Below are 24,639 nucleotides of genomic sequence, written 5' to 3' on the forward strand. Positions count from 1 at the left end.
GTAAAACTTTTTTATTAAAACTTTTTAAACTATAATTTGTTTTAACTATAACCTTACTTAATTATGTTGCAATAACATGTTTTTTTTTGTTTTTTTTACATAATAGCACAACACAATGTTTGTTTTCAGTGTTTGTCTTTAAAATTGTATTTTATTTTATATTTTACTCACATAAAGCCACAACATAATGCATGTATATATATATATAAAAAAAAAAAAAATTATTGTATTATTTCATTTGATTTTACTCACATAATACCACAACATGATGCATGTATATAGTACATTTTAATTAAGTTTTATTACTATACTAAACTTTATATATATATATATATATATATATATATATATATATATATATATTAATTGCATTCCAATAAAATAAATAGTTTAAATAAAGTTTTTTTTTTACTTTATAGTAAAATAATTAAAATGTGTCAAACACATATTATGCGTGTTTGTGCTTGTGTGGGACTTGTGTACACAAGTGTGTTATCTTAGGGTCTCACAGGCAAGCAATTTAAAAGGAAACGGGGTGTCTCAAAGCTTAGGGGCAAAGACCCAGGCTGCGTGCTGGCAGATACTGTTGATCCAGAGGAGGTGAAATGAGAAAGAGAGAAAGAGGGGGAGGTGAGAAGGAGAGGGGGAGGAGAAGCAAATGGAGGAAACGGGGAGGGTTGAGCAAATGGGTGAGAAGGAAAGCGAGAGAGAGAGTGCACACACACCCCTTGCGCTCTCAGTGGACAGACTCATCCTCACATGGTTGGAGTGAGTGTGTTGTGGAGTTCTAATAGATGAGAAACACGCAGGATTACGTCCAGTACTTGGAGGAGCATTACCTGTGTGAACTAAGCTTGGAGACATTCAAATTGCTGATGTAAGGATACTTTACTGAGTAACAAAAACGGACCTAGGATTTACCTGTGAGGTATGCCACACCAACAACTGTATTTCCATGCTGTTTACTGTCTTTCAGAGATGTCTTTGCAATTGGACATTAGTGTCTGTCAGTTGGACTGTCTCTGGGTCCCATGTGCCTGTGCTCGAGTGGACGGCTGACAGTGATAAATGCCACACTGCTAGGTTAATAAGATTTACTCGCCATAGAGGCTTTGAAATTCTGTCTTATGTGCCTTTTTTGGACAATCAATAAGCTGTGTTTAAGTGTATGTGGGGTTTGCTTTGTGAGGTCTCTAAAACAAATGGTTCTGTGGTTGTAAAACCCTTCATCCAGACAGAAATGTTTAGAAGCCAAGGAGGAGGATCCGTCAGTGTATATTCTCTCTCTCACATGCTGCCTTTGTGTGTGCGTGTGAATTTTCTCACTGGACGGAGTAAATCTCCCTAGTTTGCTCTCTATTTTTGCTGTTCTGTCACAAATTGACTTTATTATTAACGTTTTATTTTTGTTTGTTTTTTGTAAGCAGACATCTTGAGTGACAGTATGCTTTAGTTCTGAATGTATTGTACAGATCTGTCTATATACTCAGAGATTTTGTGTGTAAGAGTCACTCTGAAATGTTTTGTAGCCTTGTCAAGTTCTGCTGTGTTACTTTATGGAAAATATGCCTCATTTAAAAGTTTTACAGTAAAACACAATAGTAGCTTCAGGATAGTTCAGTGCGTGTTTCTGTGTAGGAATGTGTGTGTGTGGTCTACAGTTCTGTGGAATTTGATTCATTGTGATGAGATGACTGAAAAAGCAGCTGAGCGGAGATTCTGAGGAAAGATACAAGAGAAAACACTTAAAAGACAGCAAAGTGAAATAGACACCTTAAATGTGTTTGAGAAAGATATAGAGACCATCAGACTTGAAAGAAAGACCTAGAAGCATTGGACCACTAACATTTATACTGGGTTGTCTGGGCTCATGGGGTCACTGTTGCGAGTCTCAGCTGTTTGCAGTCAGACAGAGATGGCACACGGGGTGCCAGATTCCTCGGTCGCCTGAGGTCTCCCAGTGGTCTAGTGTCTTTATGAATGAATTAACTTAGCGCTGTGACGGAACTCAGACGGACCAAACAAAGACTCCTGCATATTTCACTCTAGGTGCAAACATAGCAAACAATGAACCACACTCTTCCTACACCATATAACTGACCTCACCCTCAGAAACAGGCTGGACAGAGACTACCTGTCTCATTTAAGAGCTCATATCTGGACTTTATCATGTGCATCTGTCTTGCTCCTGTCATGTGCTGTTTAATCTATGGATTATTAGACTCAATAAACTCACTTTAAAATGGGCTATGCTATCACACTGTCAGATTGATTTCCAATTGCAGTAGCTTTGTGGTTTAGGTCAATAAGTAGCAGACAAGATTGTTCCTCAAATACTGAGCATAAATCAAGACCCTGAAATGTAAAAACAGTACATTGACATGCAAAATACGGGAGATTCTTTGGGAATTGCAGACCTTGCGGTAGTTGCTGGTTATTCAAGTGAAATGGGGCACGTGTGTTCAAGCATGATTGTGTGCCAGTTTGCATGTGCTTGTATTTTAAACACTTTAATAGTCTGATAATATACTATATTTGTATAGAAGTGTGTTTGTGTGTATATATATGAAGGCTAAATAAGGCAATCATGTTGTTTTGCTTTGCTCTGTAAGTGTGTTAAGTGGAACTAAGTAACAGAATGGCTTCTCTGACCCTCAGGGCATTTCTTCCTTTTTCTACCCCACTGGAGCAGAGGGCATCAGGGTGAAATGTGGGGGGTAGAGAAGCTGTATGTGTGTGTGGCGGAGAGGAAATATGGCTTAAATGGGTCACAGCACCACCACAGCATGTTTAAAGTATACATTAACAAAGCTAATGAAAGAGATGAGGAGATAAAGAGTGAAAGGCAAGGTTTTATGTTTATTAAATTCGTTTGAACGAGAGATATAAGCTACCCCTTAAAGGTTTGGGATCAGTAAGTTAGGTTTTTTTAAAGAAATTAATCCTTTCATTTAGCAAGGATGCATCAAATTGATCACAATTTACAGTAATTACATTTATAAAAGATTTCTTTTTGTAATTACTGTTGTTTTGAACTTTGTTCATCAAATAATCATGAGAAATCCATCAATATATTATGCAGCACAACTGTTCCCAAAAATAATGATAATTTAAAGAAATGTTTTTTGATCACCAATTCTGATTTCTGAAAGATCATGTGACATGAAGACTGGAGTAATGGCTGCTGAAAATTCAGTTTTGCCATCACAGGAATTAATTACATTTTAAAATATATTAAAATAGAAACCAGTTATTTTGACTGTAATAATATTTCACAATATTAGTTTTTATTGTACTTTTGATCAACTTTGACTAAGTTTTATTCTGTTACTGTTTCTGTAATCTGGTCTGTATTGTTTTAGATACAGTGACAGGTAAGAAAAGTTAAATAAATATGAATTGCAGTATATTTTTATACAGACAATGAATGAACTTGTGAGTATGGAGATCAGAGCAGTGACTGGTTTCTATAGCACCTGCATTTGAATGTTATAGGTTAGAAAGTTGTTTGGAGAGTTTTTCCAAGGTATTTCTATCTTATGTATTTCTAAACTCAGATACTAAATAGTTTCATCCTGTTTTTTCAAGCAGCGATAAAACACACGCACAGTCATTGATTTCACTGACAGCTTATGAATACTTATAACCTAGAAACCTAATGACAGAATGGATGAAACAAAAAAATGCATAAAAACCTTATGGATTATCTGTGACATTGTGGCCTCTGTAAACCCATCATACAACATTCTGTGTTGTATGAGGTATTATAATCCTCATTTTAGATGTGTATGTGCGAGACCTGACAGATATTCCCCATTGTCTCCTGCTAATGTGTGTTTCTTAATGCAGCGTGTCCTCCATTCATTCAGCGTGTCCTCCTCTTTCAATATTAGCACTTGACAGTGGTTGTTTAAGCGTAGACCCCCAGGAGGAGATGAGGAGGGGGTAGTGGGGAAAAAAATGAATTAAAAACATACATTTGTGGCTTTGTCAAAAATGTTGGTGTGCGTGTGCAGCTTTTGTTGTTCGTGTGGGGTTGAAATTTTATATTAAAACATTTATGTTATTACCATCTTTCCTCTAAGGCCACAGTGTCAGACCTTTCCCCTTTAACCTCTATTAAAGGCAGGAGAGTTTTTCCAAATACTGTACTTTTGTTCATAAGAACATGCCTACAGTAAGGGTGTGTGTGTCTTTCTGACATTCAAATGTCATGTTCATTCGTAATGAATGTAATACAACAGGCATGTTTTCTTCTTTAAATCCTGTAGAACCAGAAAAATTACATTTCTAACCTGAAGGCAGGAAGACACACGAACACTTGCACTATTTCAGAAGTCCCTTTCCATGAGGAAGTGATTACTGCAAAGCCAAAACTCAAACAAAGTGGTGGTGCACATGTGAATATGAAGTATGCGCATGTGTGTATTTAAACACTAGTAAAGTGATCTGTGTGTGAGAGAAAGTTAACAATAGACTGTTAACATCTAGACCGATCAATCGTTAAACAATTTTAGCCTCACCATTTATCAAGTATAAATCCACAATCGCTTTACCATTTAAATTTACCTTTCACTACAAAAGCCTTGATCTGACACATTTCGGATCACTTTAATCTTTGAAGATCTTCAGACCACAAGCCTGTTGAGACGGGACACACAGCTGCAGGCAAACCACAGATTACTTGCTCATTCACTTAACGACTTTAACGAGGCGATTGACAAGAATAATGTTGAAGAAAGAGTGATGGGAGAGTAGAAAAGAGAGAGAGGGGGTTGTTGGGGATTGACCACGTGAACCTTTCCATTCTGCTAAATTTGTGCGAGTCTGAGTCTCAAAGAAAAGAGACACTCGGTCCTTAAAGGCATCTATCACTTACCCTGATGTTGTTCCAAACCTGTATGACTTTCTTTCTTCTGCAGAGCACAAAAGAAGATATTTTGAAAAACATTTTTGGACAAATAATGAAAGTAAATGGGATCCAAAACAACTCGAACTTTAGTGAACTTTATTGTATGGACAAAAAAAAACATGTTTTTTTAAAAATAATATCTTGTATATTTAAATGAGTGAGTTGTGTGAGAGAGAGTGAGTCTTAAATTGTTGTCTTAAATCATATTGAAGCATTATTGATACTGTTTTTTTGTAATTTTCTCACCCTGAGCTTCAGAAGACCACTTTTATATGATACCTTTATAGGTTTTTTCTTGTCATTTTTGAGCTTGACAGCCTCAATCTGTCTTAACTTTCATTTTATTAAAAAGAATACCTGGGATTATTTAAAAAAAAAGTCACATTTGTCTTCCATGTAAATGATAACAACATTTTTAGGTGAACTATCCCTATAATGCTACTTGATCCAACTTGTTCCTCTATCTGTTACTAACATCCTTTCAGTCGAAGCACAAAAGAGACTCCTCTTCAGCACGGGTCATCAGGGGAGAAAAGATTGGCTCTCTCAAAATCCTCTACTGACCTGGAAAAGATCTGATCTCGGGCTGAAAGGAGCGACTGCTGTTGCATGCTGGTCTATTTTACTCTCTAAATTAGCTTTTTTTAAGTAGAGATTTGAGTGTCTTCCTTCTTGCCTTGTGGCGTGCGGGTGCAGGTTTTGTTGAGCTCCTTCCGCTTCTTTGGCACAGAGGAGAGGTTGTGTGGATAAAAGCAGCCTCTTGCTTTCAACAAAAGCTTTTTCTGTGGTTCCAGCACCATGCAGCATAGATGCACAGGCTGTGAAGCTTCAACATGGTTTTTACATACAGCAGGGTTTGCAGTAATATAAAGTCACACAAACTTAGTGCCTGAGGGGGCACCATGGTCCTATTTGAAAAACATTTGACTGACTCTTTATAGTGAATGCACATTTTCTTTTTGTAAGCTTGCTGGTGAAAGACCTCCAGGCAGGGTAACATTAAAAATATCACAGATGTAATCTCGGAATCCTGGCTTTTGTATTTATATTTAACTACACTAGAACTGTGTGTATAATCTGTGGCATTTAGTGCAATAGTTATGATTTATCAGATGGGAATTGTTCATTTTATTTTTAAAGTAGCCATATTCTACTGTAGAATTGAATTAGTTTTTCCCCATGCGGTTCACTTATAATGTTAGTCAAGGTTGTTGACCAAAAGGCAAGTTGCTGTTATTTCTATAGCACATTTAAAAACAACAAATGTTTGCTAAAGTGCTGTACATATTTTTATTTTGTACTGCAGTGCACATTCGCAAACATTTGTTGTTCGTCACTTGCGGGGTACCTCAAGGCTCTGTTCTGGGCCTTTTTTGTTTTCTTTATATATGTTGCTTTGAGAGCATATGTTGTTTAGAAATTTGTCTATGTTTGTGAATAATTTGTTAAACAATACTTAGCTGATGTATTAACATTTTTATTTTCTCATCCTAAGCTTTTGTATGGATTCAGAACACTTTTATGATACTTTTATAGTTTTTTGCTATATATTTTTTTTTTGACAGCCTCAGATTTATCAGATGGGATTTGTTAATTTGTTTTCTTTATATGTGTTCCTTTGAGAGCATCTGTTGTTTAGAAACATTACATTGTATACTATTGTTGTAAAAAATACCTTGCTCCTAAACAATCTCCTATACAATCTAAACAATCTAGTTCCTGGAGAGCCCGATCTCATGAAAGTGCGTATCTATAGCACGAATGATATTTCTCGTATCATTTATACGCCAAAATGAGTTTTTGCGTACATATGATACACAGTTTTCGCGTGCATATGATACGCACTTTATGGCGTGTAATATGCACGCCCTCCTCATCCCTAATCCTACCCAAGGGGTTTACAGTGCGTATCATTTGAATGCAAAAACTCGTTTTGGCGTATAAATGATACAAGAAATATCATTCGTGCTATAGATACGCACTTTCATGAGATCGTGTTGGAATGGATGTTCGTAAATGTGGGCAGTCATATGTTAATGTGCTCATATATAGGCGTGACATCAAAACTATGGCAATATCTACATTTTGTAGATTAGTTTCCACAAATGGTTTTGTTGACTGGGAAGGGAACTTTGAGTTTTTAAACGTTACATACAGATGTCCTTTTGATGTATATGAAATGCTTAACTGCTAATGCTAATCATGAATTGCATGATTTTGGCAGAATGAGCAGCCTTCTCATTAGCAGTCTGGTAAAGTGTGTTCTCTGCTGACGCACTTTGATGAGACACCTTCTGTGGGACATAACAGCTTGCTGAGGGGGAGAAAGAGAGAACTACAGTGTATATGGTTGGGTGTGTGAGTGTTTTTTGGCCATGCATTGGCGGTGTGTGTGAGATGGAGGTGGTTTTTAAAAGACAGGTTGGTCAGCAGTAACTCACTCACTAAATAGTGTCTGGCACTGATGTAGTAATGGGGTATTGATTTCTAGTGGATTGGCCGATGGCATATGTGTGCTTTAGAAACCGCTCTATTGTGTCTCTCTGGTAAAAGGTTGGGTGTCACTAGCACACACACTCACACAAAATACCATGATGAAGAGATAAGATTCATTGCCTTTCCACCGTAAAGAAATCATCCAGCACTGAGGTATATCTAGTGTTGCTTCTTCACCCATAACCACAAACCAGCCTAGGTGGTTCATGGAGGGTATGGACACTTCTTGTAGTTCCACTTCTTGTAAAAGTCATATAAGTCAGAATGGCACAATGTTGAAAAATAAACCATTGTTTTTTTCATATATTGCAGAATGTCTCAAAATTATTTTTATTTCTATTGTTGCAATGAACAATTATTTAAATTTTTAATTGATTTTATGTTTTATTTGATCTCTCTTTACAAATGTAACCTTATATTTGTTTCAATGAACCAATATTTTATTTGATCTCATTACAAAAAAAAATCTTGCAAATATTGCAGTGAACCAATATTTTATTTTATTTTATTATCTTTTTATTTTATCCCTTCTTACAAAATCGTATTTATCCTCGTTGATTGTTTTGTTTCGTCAGATCTCTCGTCTTTATCCAGCATTAGCCTGAAATTAGCCTTAAAATTAAAGAGATACATGAAACCTTCATAAATGAAAAAATGAATGCTATTCTTCTCAAGAGCTTTCTGTCTCTCTTTGCTTTTGTACCTTTTCTGTCTCTCTGTTGTTTGCGTGTGACATTCCTGCCCTTTCAGGGCCCAAGTCTTTCAACTCCCTACCCTTTTTTTTTCTCTTTATTCGTTTCTTAAAGGAGCACATTGTTTGTGAGGTTCTGCTTGTTGATGCAGGTGCAAAAAAAGAAGCAAGAGAGTCAAAGAATGAGAGAATGACGGAATCCCGGCACTCACGATTACCCCTCCTTCTCAAATGAAGTCTCTTAGACCTTAAAAGATGGCTTGAGGCCTTATGAACACACTCATTTCCTCTCTCTCTAGACCTGTCAGGGCTTGTAGGTTGTTCTCATCAGCTGTAGAAGTTTCTGTCCGTTGGTCTCAGGTGTGCTGAGGAAGGGCTGTAGCACCGGTGTGGCTTTCAGTGCCTTCCTCCACCCCTCTTTTCTTTTCCATTGGGGCTTCCTGCCAGATGAGAAGAGCCGTGGGCTCCGAGCCAAAGCCTAATCCTACCTCTCATTCACTGTCAGCAGCAGGAATCCCAGAGCTATAAGTACGTGTGCTCGTTCTGGATGTGTGAACTGTCAGCATTAGTGGCCGTTCTCTCTACAACACTCAACACAAGCTGCCCATGTGTGCCTGAGCTTGCCACAGTGCTGTGGACAAGACACAAGATAAACTGTGAGAACTTTAAGTCTTTTCACTCTGAAATATGACTTTGCTGTCTTGGACTTGCGGTCAGTGAATGGCTTGGCATGTTGTACTGTGGTGCTCATACGGAAAACGTAGGTTTGAATCTGGCCCTCAACATGCCTCTCTATTGTCTCTATAATAAAAACGCATCAAAGGCAAGTCTTTTTTTCTTTTTTTGTCACTCATTCTCCATCTCAGATCCATTTAGTTGTTTGTTGTCCAAAAAAAAGAAGAAGAAAAAGATTTTTACAAACCTAAAGATCCATTTGGATGTGGTTTGAAATCTGATGATTAAAACTGCAAATTTTATATATGGCAATGAATCAGTATAACAATAACTTTTATTTTATTTTATTTATTTTATATATATTTTTAAAAAAAATATTTTTTTTCAAAATTAACGTATATTTTATAATTGTGTTATTTGAATGTTTTAATTTCATACGATTTTTTTAACTTATTAACCTTATTTTTTTTATCATGTTGCAATGAGAATTGCATTTATTTGAGACATGCGCTTCAGTTTGAACGATCAGATCTCAAGTAGTTGTTTTTTTTGGTCAATCAGGACATGACGTGTATGTAACATCACACATAAGTGTCTACAGCTGTTTCTGAATCCACTATTTTCACTCCCTCTTTCCTCAAATACTGATTGCCTTGCACAGCACATGTATGGAAATGCCTTCGATGTTTATGTTGCCTCATGAATACTTGCAGTGTAAAGATCAGATTAGGCGAACACATTTGAAATTGGATGCTGTTTCCAGGATGACCTCAACACAAGTTTTTAAAGTTGTCTCTTTCTTTTTTGTTATTTTAGCTTTGTATGAGAGAAGAGCAGCATCCAGACATATTCATCCGAAATCATCCTTTTGTCTCTTGCCCTCCCCATTTCTCTCTCTCTCTCTTTCGCCCCAGACTGGCACTCTTTGTTCAAGCGTGTCATTGGAAGTGTGTAAATCGTGAGCCCCTCAGCCAAACATTTTCCCCTCTGATCAGTGAGAGGACCCATCTGCAGTCCTCCTCCTCCTCCTCTTCTCTTCCTGCATGTCATCACTCCATTTTCCCCAGACAGAGGACACAAATTAGCCCCATTTACACTCCATTTCCCCCAACTTCACTGCCTCTAACCTGATAATGACTGGTGCATCTAGATGAATTAGGATGATGGCGATGAATTGTGTGTGGGTGTGTAACATCAGGATAGACATGGGTCTCTGCAATGATGATGAATCTGATGAACACACACCTGAAAAAAATAAAGCAATAAGCTATGAGAGGCCTTGCGTTACAGTGATTTCACCACGGGTAAGAGGTGGTCTTAAGCTTGATGTGAAGTATAGAGGTAAAATCACTGTAACACATGGTCTCAAGGGCTTTTTGCTTTGTATGAAATGGCATCAATAGCAAAATGATAAAAAAAACACATGTTCCCATAATAGTTATATTTATTATTACTACTTACCGCTGCCAAAACCATAGCAACTTAATTAATAAAAAAATAATATAGAATGTGTCGTCACAGGTGTGTTTATTTGCATATTACAATGACTTTAAATGTGACTCATCCAATCAGAATTTAGTAAATAAGTCATTTATTTTTCCATATATATTTCCCTTAAATAATAGACGGTAACCAAATAGAATACAATACAAATAAAATAAATGTAAAATGGTTGTCATTAATCTCGGCATTTTTGCTTGAATGCTTTACTAATGCACTATCATCACAACTACAGATGACTTTGACTTTTTTTAACAAAGGAACTATCAAAAAAAGCACGGATACGAGTGATGAACATGGCTTCAGACGTTGAGAGAAAGCGTTTTGGTCCCCTGCAGTCTAGATGTGCTCCCCACAGCCAGGCACAGTTGGCTTTACTGGCGTAGTAATGGAACAGCAGATTTCGTTTGCCCCTTCGAGAGGTTTAAATGGGAAAGCCTTTGAGGAGCATACAGTATAGCCATTGCGCTGCTTATAGGGGTTCGTTTGAGACATGATAGGCTCTCGGCAGGACTAGTCCTGATCCAACTTCATCCTCAGGTCAGCAGCCTTCTGAAAGAGAGAGATTTGAATGGTCCCCCTAAGGATTTTGAGAAAAAAAAAATCACAAATCTACTATTATTTGATGTCAACCTGTGGTTGTATATTACTGTATGCATGGCATGATGGGATTAGAGTGTAACTTCAAGCTTTGTTCGATCCCTGAACCATTTTTTCATACAGACTTTGATGTCAAACATCAAAAAAACACATGAAATCTGTGAAATATTTGCACACCTCTCTGATGTGATAAAGACTGCCATAAGTTCTAGTGTAAAATCACCCTTAATTTTGGCTTCTTCATTTATCAAACATGGGATGTCACCCTGGTGTATTATCAATCTCTCCTTTTTGTTCTTTCGTCATCACTCTATCATTAACACGTCTGCAAAGGCTTAGATAACACGGCATTCCAGGTCATGGTGCGTTATTGAACAAAAGAGAGGAAACTGGTCTGGTGGTCCCAGAGGAAGTAACCACAATCCTTCTCCACTTTGACCGGTGGCAAACAGACTGCCAATAAAGTCGCATTATAGATTAAAAGCTATGAACAAATTGGCCTTCTTATAGTATTTTTAGCACTAGCATTACTCACTACAGGATGTTAAGTGTGAAAAATGAGTCACACTTTTTAGTTTGGCCGTATTTGTTCATGTGCTAATAAAAAAAGCAACTGAATACGAACATAAATGATGATGATAACGCCACAGTAGAAACCAAGACAGGCTATCTCGGGTCGATGGGGGGTCAGACACACCGGTGGTTTGAGTTTAAAGCATCATCCACTCATTACCGGCTCATTGAGCTGTGCCGAACGCAGGCACGGTCAGGAGCCCGGAGACATGAGGGAGGAGTCCTGTCACTTCATTTGGATTAATGGACAGTTAATATCTCCTGTCCTTTGAAGACCTTCAGAACTAGTCTTAAGGAAATGGTCACCCATGCTGTCAGGCTGTGTATATGATAGGACTTCCTTTTGTCTTTGTTTTTGTAGTTTGACATGAATGATTGAGCTATTGTAGTTTAAGTATGAGATGGGTGCTTAAAATGAGAAAAAAAGGTTTATTTTGGCTGGGCTTTGTGACACTGTTATGGATAGGACAGAGGTGACAGGAAAGGATGAGGAGCGGAGGGGGGATGGGATCAGGAAATGACCTCCTGCTGGACTCAGGCCGGCCATAATACATGCTTTCAGAATTTAGTTCTTTTTATCAGTGTAAACTTTTCAGTTTTGTTTAGATTTGTTATGTTTATGTTTGTTTTGTTTATATTATATCATATTACTCTACTCTATTTTTAAATACAGTAAAATATCGATGAATATACATTTATATACTTTATTACCAGTAAACATATATTACCAGTATTCATTTATCAACATTATTTTCCTGTTAATGAAATGGACCCTTGCTAGTATTTTCATGTTACATAATAAACTAAATTAAGCTAAAATAAAATAAAGATGAGAATAGATTAAAATACAATTGAATATCTCAACAATTTTGCTTGAAAGATTTGCATGTGACTTTTTTTTTACTGAGGCACGAACACAAGTACAGATGAAAATGACTTCACATGACATGATTTGACTACTTTTTACAAATTTGTGATATAATGCCTCAATAAACTCATAATTACTGCTTATTAATAGTTAGTAAGGTAGTTATTAAGGTTTTGGGTATAGGATTAAGGGTGTGCTTTATAAGTACTAATAAACAGCCAATATCCTAGTAATATGCATGCTAATAAGCAACTAGTTAATAGTGAGAATTGGACCGAAAGTGTTACCAAAAAAATAATACACAGTAAAACTTTAGATAAACATTATCAAAACATGTTAATATATATATTTTTCATGTCTATGTAATATACACTGCTCAGTATTTTCATGTTCCATTGATGTGAATCTTTCTAGCTGCTTGTTTTTCTACCTCCTTCCTTGGAAAAGATGATGTTAATCTTCCCATCCTGGTGTGCGTAACGTTTTCATGCAGTGATCCATCATACGAGTAACAAAAACATGTGAAGACTTCAGTACCTGTGGTGATAAGCTTCTTATAAAGTCTCCTCTTTAAACTCTTAACCTCTCTCGCTGTCGGTCTCTCTCTTGTTCTCTGTCAACTCCCTCTTATTTTCCATTATTCCCGAGGGCGTTTCATTACAGCTTTCAAGTCCCTCTCATCTCAAGCTAAGTTGGTCATTCCTGGTCGAGAATCCATGGAAGAATGTGAGAAATGGGGAGATTCGCCTGTGGGCAGGGTGGGTTTCAGTGGGTTCAGGGCTTAGGGTATTGTTAAAAGGGACATGCACCAATTAGCAATGAATGTAGATGGACTATTAAAGGGATCTTAAATTAGTTTCACAGGCACAAGAAAAAGGTCAACACTGTTACAGTGGGAATGGATTTATAGAGCTGACGCACTCGATGAGATTTTTACCATCAGCACTGTTTGGAAAATGACCTGCTGTGTTTTCACCTCAAGTTCAGTTCAGCACTTTTTTTTAGTAAAATATTTCTTAGGTGTGTTGACTAAGCAGAATTACACTTGTTATGAAGGGAAAAAAGAGCAGAGGGGAAGAGAGAGGATGTTTTTCCTTTGTTCAAACAAGGTGGTTGATGAATAAAAGAGAAAGAATAAAAGAAGTGAGCCTATAGATCACACCATACAAAAGGAAATGAAAAAAAATGTCAGGGAAGAGAGAGAGAGAGAGAACTTGAGGGAGGGAGCCATTATTATCTGATACCTGAGAAGTTTTTTTTTGTGTGTGCGTGTGTGCGTGTGTGTGTGTGTGGGGGTGGGGTGGGGGGTGGGGGTTGGTTTGCTGTTGGTTGGCTGTTGGAGGGAAGTGTGTCTGGGTGGGGACTGTTAAAAGTGTCAAATATTTGGTGGCCGTTGTGGCAGGAAGTTCAACAAACAAGTTGTTTTCTTTTCTATTGCAAGTCAGTCTGAAGAGACAGTGAATGTAAATATAAACAGAAACCAATTCATTATTGACTCTACTCATGATTCCATGACAACATTGAAACCTTTCCAGATTTCTGCAGAATTCAAGTGTCCCATAATGAATCATCATTTTCTGATAATCACATACTGTTGTTATTAATAGTATCAACTAGGACTGGGTGAAACAAAAACAAAACATTACTTCAGTCTTCAGTGTCACATGATCCTTCAGAATTCATTCTAATATGTTGATTTGGTGCTCAAGTAACATTTATTTGTATTATCAATGTAATAAAGATGTGCTGCTTAATATATTTGTAATGTAAAAAAGTTTGAATTGATTTTAAAAAGATCAAAACCCAATCTTTTTTTATTAGTATTATTAGTATTACTCATACTCATAATATGCAGAATGGCTCACAGAGAGTTCAGTGTACAGTTTTGAGTGCTAACTCACTTTTGATCTGATTCTTTGAAGCGGATAATTCAAAAGAACAGATTTGTTAAAATGAATCAAACTTCCAAAAAAAAGCACAGATAAAATCTATGAATTTCTGGGCACAAAACTGCATGATGTTTAGGAAACTAATGTCCAAATAACATTGTTACAGCATTTTTCACAAAACTGTTTTATTTTTATATCATTAATAGAAAATGTAAGCATTTGATGCTATATGGCTCAGCACTATCTATGAAGTAATCTGTCAGCAGAGACAGACAAAGACAGTGTGGGCAGTGATTACTCTTGTCTTTGTCTGCGCTCTCTCAATTATACTAACAAGAGTAGATTGTGCACATGCAAAATTATAGATTCCATCTGACTGAACAATGGAGCATTTCTAACCCAGTCTCTCCTGTGCTCACTCTCTGTGTCTGTGTGTGCAGTTAAAAGCCCCGTAGTCTTCCTCAACTCGGTGAAGCAGTGCTGGGCTTTGGGGAGATTTTAAACCTTGCTCTTTGCCTCAGGCCTTAAAGACAAGCAGCAGAAACAAAAAGACTGTGTATTGGACTAATGGGAGCAGGTTTAGGGAACGAGAATAATGCATTTGTGTTTTGCTTCCCCCTCACTTACAGCAGTCATCACTCATCGCTTTTCTTTGTCTAGTGAACATCTATCTTCTCTTCCATCATAAATGACTAATATGAGCATCCCAGTGCTTTTTTATATTTATATTATAATATCTGATTGAGTTAAGTTTGCAGACTTATCAGAGTCTATTTGCGGGTGCAATTTTGCAGTATTCTCAAGCAGGCCTTTATAATGTGATAAATGGAGACATTTCAGATGATTATACTTCAGTAATGATATGTTCGCTCCACTTTTTAATTTAGTATCGAAGAGCGTTATTCGTTTCACACCCCCTGTATCCGTTTGCTCAGTTTTGAGAGAGCAAAGTAAAGTGAAGTTACTGAGCGCTACAGAACTACAAAGAGGTTTACTTATCTCTATATTCCTTATGAAGAATTTTTTAAAGATTGAGAGTGTTTTGTGCTACCTGTAGGGATGTGTTAATGTGAACTAGCTGGAGGAAGCTAAAGAAAGCAAAGCTGCGATATCTTGCTTTTTAACACTCGACTCGTGCTGGTGATCTATTCCACAGCCGCTCTTTTTGCTCAAACAAAAGATTATCTGAGAGAGAGAACGGGATGTTCAGTAGAGTCAGTCCGTTTCATTATTCCATTACAATGCACACCCTCCTCACGGCCAAACATTGGCTTTATTCTGCAGATGGGACGGGGGGAGAAAACATTCATCAGAGAGGGTGGGGGACGGGAAAGAAAGAAAGGATGACATAAAGAAATGTGACATATGAAAAGAGGAAAGACAAAATGTGATGTTAAAGACAAAGTAGGAAAGAAAAAAAACTAACAGGTTGATAGATAGATAGACAGACAGACAAAAAAGAGAATAAGCAGTGTGGAGGCTGAGGTAAGATCAGAGTGTGTGTGTGTGCTGGATGTGTGTGTGGTTTAATAACGGAGCTCAGGCTAGCACATCCTTCACAGTGAGGGAAGTGAAGTGGAGGAGGTGTCCTCCTAAGTGCCTGTGATTAAACATTCACAGTGAGGCTATACAAGGCTCAGCAGGCTATTCCACCACCACACACCCTTCCTCCATCCTCTCCACCTGCTTCTACCCTGCAGGAGACGTCCTGCTTCAAGATGACAAAAACATATTCACAAACAACAAGAATATATATATATATGAGCGTCATAACTAGAGTTTTACATATAGCGATCAACATTTCGCATTTGTGTTAGCTTGGGGTCTGTTGTCGTCATGCTGAGATTTATCACACGTTATTATTGCTGAATCCAAATATCATGTAGGTGAGAAGTAGGAGGGAAGGAGAGAGTGGGCAGAAGGTCACTGGGTTCATTCGCTGACTCACGTTTGCCGCTCTGCTCAGCGGGATCACAGTTTCTCTCATCGATTTTCGCTAACCTTTTGGTTATGACTGCAATGACATTTTAACTGTAGATCCCCGCTGAGATATTCCATCTGGAGCATGTTTTCGAAGCAGAAGATTTGATATTTAATGCGATCGGATCAGATGGTAACAGATCTGTGTTTGATTAGCGCACATATGCTTATATACCGTCACAGCTAAGGGAAACACAGTGGAAAGTCCCTTTAAGGCTAGTTGGCGTCCATCTTGAGCAGCTATTTCCAGTCATTTACATACAGCTTATTTTCTCGAAAGACTGCAGTCTACAAAAAAAGTTAGCTAATAGTGCATTCATGTAAGAAAGATTGTATTTATGAGTTGAACACACATGAGAACCACCACAATGTCCTAATTACAAGTCGGAAAAAAGCATGGTTTCTGAGTTGGAGGCATGTCAGTGGAAAAAAAAATGGTGAACACAATGGATGCATTTATAGTTGATGGTAAATATGTTGAAAAGTATGAAATTACTATTTTAACAACAAAACCAGTTAAGTTGTTAGTATTGTACAATTACAATAGAATATATAACAATTCTATTCATAGCACGTTCATACATTATAGAAACATAAAAAGGAAAAACATGTACATTCTTTATTCAACGTTTAATAGAAGTAGTATATATATATGTATATATTTATTAGAAAATAGTGCATTGCCATCTTGCACTGACCAAAGTGACTTGAACACACCTGACCTAGTAATTATGAATTCCCAATAACATGAAATGGGAACTCAAAATATCTATTGCAAAATATCTATAGTGGGTAATCAGAAATCGGAATACTACTGGAGATGCTTTTTTCACATCAGAGTTTGGTCCTCTATTACCCCACACCCCCCAGTAAACTTCACATTTGAATTGCTAATATAAAAGCCTAAATATCTTGTGGAGGATGAATCTAATGGTAGTAGTATGAAGGAGGGGACATGGACAGGAAGGAGGAGCAGAGATATAGAGGGGGAGGGCAGAGCTGCAAAAAAAGTGAAATGCAGTGAAAAATGGGGTCAACTCTAGTTTATGTAAGTCTACAGCAAGGTTGAGTAGATTTACTGCAGTGCAGAGTTTTTCTATCACTTCTCTGATGTACACGAACAAACACATACACCAGACTGTCGTCCTGAGTATAGAGTGCGTCATATGGGTCTCTATCTCTCACTTTATTGGCCTTAAGGTCTTGTTGACCCTTTCTGTCGAAGCTGGACATGATCCAGAGAAATACGCACTGACCTCAACAAACACATTCACACACACGCTTCTGTTACGCACACTGTTTGTATCACAAACCCTCTGGCAGCGAGAAACTACACAGGCACACAAGAAGACACTACATTTTTACAGTGAAATCTAGATTTGTGTGGTCGTTACCAATGTAAACTCGCCAGCACAATACTAGCGTGTTTTGGTTGGCTGCTAAGGTGATCTAAAGAGGGTTGCTATTTTCTGGACCAAGTCAAAAGAGCCCATCCCAAGTCTCAATGATATTCTGGTTTCTAGATATGGCTTGAGTACCTCCTATATAAGTTTAAATGGATCCAATACGCAAATTTAGCTTTTTATCTTTTTTTTATCCTCTATTTCTATCCCCTGGTTACTGGAGCAGTGACCGTGTCATTCTGAAGCTAATCCATAAAATGCAGCGTGTAGTCTGAACCTTCTCATATTGAATCTTCTAATATTTATACCTGCTGCAATATGGAGATGAGGCTTTCTCTCTGCTCTTTTCTCTGGATTAGTAGAAATTGGGTCAGATTGGCATTGAAGAACATATAACTGGGTTCAGCTTTAAGACTACTGCTGGGTAGCCTTGATCTTCTGATGTAATTACTGTATTGTTGGCTTCTTAAGGAACTGAGACGAACTGAGAAAATTCTTCCTCTTGTGCAGCAGGGAAGGAGTGTGAAAATTTTTGTATAAGTGTTGTGTGTGCTTTTGTGACCGCACCTTCGAACAGGTGTGCTGTCATGTTCTCATATGTGTCTTGAAATCCACCCAAACCCAAAAAACTCCTAGACGTCTTATTTATGAACAGCAATCCAAACTGTCCTTGTGTCTGAACTTAATCTTCCTCTGTTCCTTTGTTTAAAATGTGTGTTATATTTCTTTTTCAGGGAAAACTGCTGTAGGGCTGATCAGGACCATGAGGTCAATAAATAAGAGCATTGCCGTCTGGAAATGCATCTGATCCACTGTTTCTGCCTCAGGTACTGTTGCTGATCTTATATGATGACATGTGTTAAGACAATAGAATTGTGTTTTTTAGGCAGCTCAAAACCAATAAGCTCAGCAATTAAGTTCAACAAAGTTTGCTATTAGCATGTAAATTGCATAAAAACAGACTCAAATATCGGGTAAAACGTTCCATTTTATTTACTTTCCGAAGTATAAACTGAATAAAATAATTAAACATGTAGGTTTATAATTAACATTTCTTCCGCCTAGCCCAGCGCCTTGAATTTAGTTTTTCCCAAAGCTTGTCACAATGGGAATTGGAATGGGAACATTATGGGACTGGCTATAATTGCTTGTGCAAACTAGGTATCACAAGCAATTATGAGGCAGCATTATTATCTTACCTTCTGGGATAGCCTTCATGTTGGGAGTGTGTCTATGATGCCTTAAAATGCTGCTTCTATAAGTTTTTGAACAGAATAAATATCTCTCATGATTATTCTGTGATTCCATAAAAAAGCCTTAAATGGTACAAAATGGATTCTTATAACTAATTCCTTTTTCTTCTTAGAACTAATTTATCTGAATTTTACCCTAATTGAACCGTTCCAACAATTTCAAGAGGTTATAACTGAGAAAACACATAGTGTGAACTCTCTAATGGAGGTAATTTAAAAAATTTCACTGATGTTCTCAACACGGGGGGTTGAGAGGTTTCACATCCCACTCCTTCGCTCACTCTCTTGTGTCTTTGTGTGCGTCAGAGATATTTCTGGTGTTAGACGCTGATCACATGCAATTCAGCTCTCACTTTTAGAGATGGTATTTAGAGACTGAATTTCTGTTCTGTAGTTACATCCTCTTTCATTCTGTTGCTTTCTCTTTCTGCACTGTAATAATTCTTTACATAGGAGTTGGATCTAGCAGTTATGCTGCTTTAGAGCTGGAGTGACTCTTTCATGGTCTCTAGATAGCATCTTAAGAAGAATGTGATGTTTGCTGGTCAGTCAGGTTTTAGTCCTATCTTTGAAATGTCACACAGGCATATACAGACATCTTGCTAGTGTTTGGTGGGTCTTAACTTCATCCGTAAGTAGCGACGTCATATATCTAACCCATGTTGTGTCTTTCACAGACGTTAAACCATGGGAAATGTGGAGAGCCAAAATGGAGGCCACGCCTACTACAGTGAGGGGCAGGGCCACCTCTCACGAAAGCACATGACCCGATCACTTCGCATCTCTAACAAGCAGTCTCGACGATCGCGTCATGCCTCAACCAGCAAGGCTGAACACCGCAACTCTGAGACCAGCACAAAATCTAGCAGCACCCCTTCCATCCCACAGTCCTTAAGTGAAAATGGCCTGGAACCCTTCAATGAGACAGATGCTTTGGAGGGCTATGGGGGCACCATTTGGGTGGACCGGATGGCCATGAACTTGCGGCCGATGTCCTTCCACGACAACTTGGCGGATCCCACCATCACGCCTGGCTCCGAAGACGGAGTTGAGATGGACACAGTGGTGGCAGACGGTTGTGATGATGATGATGGACTTTTCACAGGTGAGGACACATACCTGCAGAGGACCAGAGACGGTCCTCGGGAAGGTGGCAGCTTCAAGAAGAAGCGCTCCAAATCTGCAGACATGTGGAGAGAGGATTCCATGGAGTTCTCCCTGTCGGATCTAAGCCAAGAGCATCTGACAAGCACAGAGGAGATTATAGGGACAAATGAGGATGAGGACAAAAGCTTTGCCAACTGTGGAGGACGGCATCGCACCTCCAGCCCACAGACTCTCGAGTCTCACTCAGGAGAAAGAGCCAACTCTTTAGATGAACTTTGCACACCTCTTCGTGGCTCCCACCATCTCTATAATGGTCACAATCCCGAGAGGACGGAGGGAGGCGGAATGAACGGCGAGATCTTGTCTCCTGCGGAGGAGGAAGGGAACGGATATGGAGCGTACACTCTTCCTTGTCGTCGTTCTCACTGCCTGTCTGAAGGACTGTCCAATCATCAGGCTACCATCTGCTCACGTATGCAGGGACGGCGTGCGCAAACAACGCATGTAAGTTATTCTTCTGACAAATGGTTTTTCTCATCCTCTCAAAATAAAGACTGTTATGAATCATGTGCACTTTGCATACTTCCAAACCTGCCAAATAGTGTCGTCCATTTATTTAGAACCTTGTTACTAAAGTGCAACAACCAAGAACTGGATAAAGAGCTCATTGGATTCTCTGAGGAAATGTTTTATTTAACTTTTAGGTCTAGTAAAATGTTAAAGATAAAAACACTCCAGGATCTTTAAAATCAAATTCTGATTTTGACTTTCATATTTGATGTGATCTGAACTGTCTTTGCTTGTCAAAGAGCTTCCAATTTTGAAAGGTCTCAGGGGACACTTCAAACACAACTTTCATGTTCAAACATGTGGCAGGTACTTTGGACAAAAGTGTTTTTGAAACATGTCATTTCCCATAATCTACCTGCGAGGAACTGCAGTGTTTCTGTGTTGGCAAAAGGAAGCTGCCCCTTCTCCTTATAATGTCTTCCTCTTTCTGTTCCTCTTTCATGCACTGGTAAACAAGTTGAGAACAAGTACAGATTAGTCTCTTCCTTTGTGTCTGCCAAAATAGGAAAGAAAGAAGAGCCGTTCATCAGCTCAATGGAAGTTAGTTTCCATTAAAAATGTTCTGAATTGTCAAACTATTATTTGAAGGAGTTCTGAGAAGGAATTTTTGTTTGGAGGATGTCCCATATGAAGTGCTGTCACTGTAGAGGGAGTGTCATCTTTTATCTGCATTAACCTGGTCTGTGTGTGTAGGATATCACAGCTTGTGAGGGCAGCGAGTATGGAGACAGTGGTATTGACGGTGGTGCAGCTGAGGTCGAGCACTCCTCGCGCCGTTGCAAGGCCATGTCTGCGTCCTTCTCCGTCTACTCCACTGCTAGCGGAAGCATTTTCGCGGGAAGCGACAGTGGCAGTAGCAGCGGAGGTGGAGGAGACCGTGAACGTCAAGCTGGTGGAGATCAAGGCGTGTACGAGAACTTCCGTCACGAGCTGGACTTGAACTCCAGACAGACGCGGGAATGCCTCGAGGAAGCCAGTTCGGCTGCCAGCGATGAAAGAAGCAGTGGAACGCTAAGCTCCGTTTACCCCTCAGACATTCTACTTAGCACTGTGCAGGGCACTGTGCGGAAGGCCGGCATACTGGCTGTGAAGAACTTCTTAGTGCACAAAAAGAATAAGAGGGTGGAGTCAGCAGCAAAAAGGAAGTGGAAGCAGTACTGGGTGTCACTCAAAGGTGAGATGCAAGCTATGTTTAGAATAGCATATTGCTCTTACTATTTCTGCAGTATATTGTGTGTATACTGTGCATTGTACACCTGGATGTCCTCCTACATTTGATTAAATGTACAGTATACAACAGAGCGCACTTCACTGGGTATTCTGTCCCACAGTACAAATCGTTTTACTTGATCTTTTGTTTTTAAACTCGTTGAACCTGCATCAGTTATTAAATATCATGCACTTGCTATTTCACATCGGGCTTATTACACCAAACCCTAATACATTTATTTTCTAACTCTTAGCTTTTGATTCTTGCTGTTTGATGTGTGTACCTTTGCCATGACTTTTCAGTAACAGTCTAATTTAATGCTCAGAGACATTTCTTTCAGCAGTTGCTATTGTAAAGAAACACAAAATAGTATACTAGACATTACTGGTCTTCCTTTGTGTCAGAACCATAATCAAGTTATCTAAAGAGTTTTCTACAAACCTTTTGCCATCTATTAAATCTAATGGAGCTCGTCCCATACGCTTCAAATATAATTATCACCGACAAAATCCTTTACACAGCTGTTCATCTTATGACAATTGTGGGGAGCAAATAATCACCCCAGTTCTGCTTCATGTAGATGAATCAAGATCCTGAAACTTGTATTACATTTCCAGTTACATATTTTCTGATCTTCCTTCTCAACTTATTCTCCCAGGATGCACTCTGTTTTTCTACGAAACGGATGGGCGTTCAGGGATTGACCACAACAGCATCCACAAACATGCAGTCTGGGTGGAGAACAGCATTGTCCAGGCTGTACCAGAACATCCCAAGAAAGACTTTGTGTTTTGTCTGAGCAATGCACTGGGAGACGCCTTTCTCTTCCAGGTAAGTCTGGAAAAATCTCAAAAGACTAATATAAATGTGATTCCAGTTACTTTTAAAATCTTGAATTTTTCAGGGTAGCATTTGAAACCCTTGCTGAGGTTTCTGTCCATACATTTATGACGACCTGTATCCAGCTGATATATAATTGTCTGACTTCAATACACATGGTCCACTGTTTCATTCAAAACTGCTGAATGATATTTCTAAATTTCTGTGGGTCTCGGTGGCATTTTATTCTGTGACAGGTGACAGCATTCTACTTACCATGTGACATTCTTAAAGGTTAAGTAGTCAGGCTTGACAGTCAAATCTATGTGACTGTCATTTAGTCATTTAGTTAAAGGGATATTTCACCGCTGGAAAGATGAATGTGTATTTAAATTGGGTCATTTATGTAGTAGAAATGTGAAATTATTTTAGAAGTTGGTGCCTTCTAGACTGAGAAAAGCCAGAAAATGTATTTTTGGCTCATGTGGATGAAAGACAACAACTCCCAGAATACACTTGCTTCGCTGCCCTACAAGGCCACTCCCAAGCCACGCCTACCGGTTACAGAGGGCAGTATCGGAAGAAATGATACGACTAGGCTACTAGTTGACTCGAAACTGAAAAGATGCCGTTTTATCGTGAGATCCCACCACCTATGGGCGGGTTGAAAACATGCGGAACTAGCTCCTACTACTGGCAGTAGTCTCTAGCCTGTGGCCAAAAAAGCCTCAGATGACGTTTTTTGCGTCATCTGAGTTTTTTTTCCAGACACACAATACAGAAATCTCTCGTCTCAGCGGGACATGAGGGTGGGAAGCACAGTCATTCGAAAATACTACCGGGTTTCTACTGATACAAAGCTTAATGCTAATCGGTGAAGTATCCCTTTAATATAATTTTTGTGCTGAAAGTGTCTCGTTGTTGCTATGGCGATAAAATTATGATGTCAATAGTGATGTATAACCTTATAAATCTGGAGTGCCAATTTTTAGAAACTGTTTTTCCCATTGTAGCCAAAATGCCAGTGGGCATCCTATAGTGAGGATGTAATGGTCTGATCTACTTCATTTTAGACATCAGGTCAAACAGAGCTGGAAAACTGGATAACCGCCATCCACTCAGCCTGCGCCGCGGTCGTCGCCCGTCAGCACCACCGCGAGGACACGGTACGATTGCTGCGTTCTGAGATCAAGAAGCTTGAACAGAAGATCGACATGGATGAGAAAATGAAGAAGATGGGTGAAATGCAGCTCTCTGCCGTCACTGATGGGAAGAAGAGGAAGACTATCCTGGAGCAGGTATGCACAGGCCACATATGCAAATTTCTAGGATTAGGTTTTGGTATTTGCCAATAGTTGGACAAAGAGATATTTTCAAACTCATGCCATTGGTTGAGCCAGTTAATAAAAATGTTTAAACATTAAATAAAATTAAATCTTCACCTTAAGACTCTTACCCTTGGTTTCACAGACAGGGCTTAGATTAAACCAGGAGTAGGCCTTGGTTAAAAAAGGACATTTATGTAGCTGTAATGTACAGGTGTGCATCTTGACATTTTTTAAGATATGTCAGTGCACGTTGCTTTCAGTTAAAACAGCTCAAACATGCATTTTAGTCTGGGACTAGGCTTAAAGGTACAGCTAGCGATTTCTGAGAAACGCTGTTGAAAGGAGGTGCCTGTGCTGCATAGCATGTTTGTGAATTTGGGGTGGAGTTATCAATATAGGGGTGTGATCTTTTAGGAAAGGGGCGTGTTTGCTTTGGTGATTTCAAGTATCAACAGTGTTTCTCAGAAATCGCTTACTGCACCTTTAAGCCTTGTCTGTGAAACTGGGCAATAACCTTTTAACCTTTACCTATTCACACACTCTGCAGAAATGATCCTTTAATGCGTATTGACTAGCATTGACAAAGATTTTGTGTTTTTGTAATGCTACTATATATTTGTGCGAGTATGTGTGTTTTTTTTAAATGTGGCTTCTAAACTAATCTCTGACTGACATGTGATTTGATTCTACTTACATAAAAGATGAGTGTGTAAATGTTTGTCTATTCACTTATTTGTGTGTGTGATGTACTTGTCTGTTGGTGTG

The 24,639-nt window shown here is 38.6% G+C and overlaps 1 protein-coding gene across 2 annotated transcripts in view; it reads left to right on the forward strand.

Moving 5' to 3' along the window:
- The first annotated feature begins 691 nt into the window (after positions 1 to 691).
- The window catches only part of tiam1a (TIAM Rac1 associated GEF 1a), a 48,881-nt gene continuing 24,933 nt past the window's right edge, over positions 692 to 24,639 (forward strand). The window contains exons 1-6 of one of the 2 annotated variants that reach the window (XM_079862352.1): positions 692 to 928; positions 18,322 to 18,414; positions 19,518 to 20,451; positions 21,211 to 21,691; positions 22,386 to 22,558; positions 23,620 to 23,844. In XM_079862352.1, the coding sequence (XP_079718478.1) occupies positions 19,528 to 20,451; positions 21,211 to 21,691; positions 22,386 to 22,558; positions 23,620 to 23,844 (1,803 nt within the window). In that variant the 5' untranslated portion in view covers positions 692 to 928; positions 18,322 to 18,414; positions 19,518 to 19,527. The remainder of the gene's footprint in view (positions 929 to 18,321; positions 18,415 to 19,517; positions 20,452 to 21,210; positions 21,692 to 22,385; positions 22,559 to 23,619; positions 23,845 to 24,639) is intronic. The other variant, XM_079862353.1, reaches the window with a different exon arrangement.

The sequence above is a fragment of the Squalius cephalus genome (genome assembly GCF_949319135.1).
Source record: "Squalius cephalus genome assembly, chromosome: 24".
In the NCBI taxonomy this organism is placed as follows: Eukaryota; Metazoa; Chordata; class Actinopteri; order Cypriniformes; family Leuciscidae; genus Squalius; species Squalius cephalus.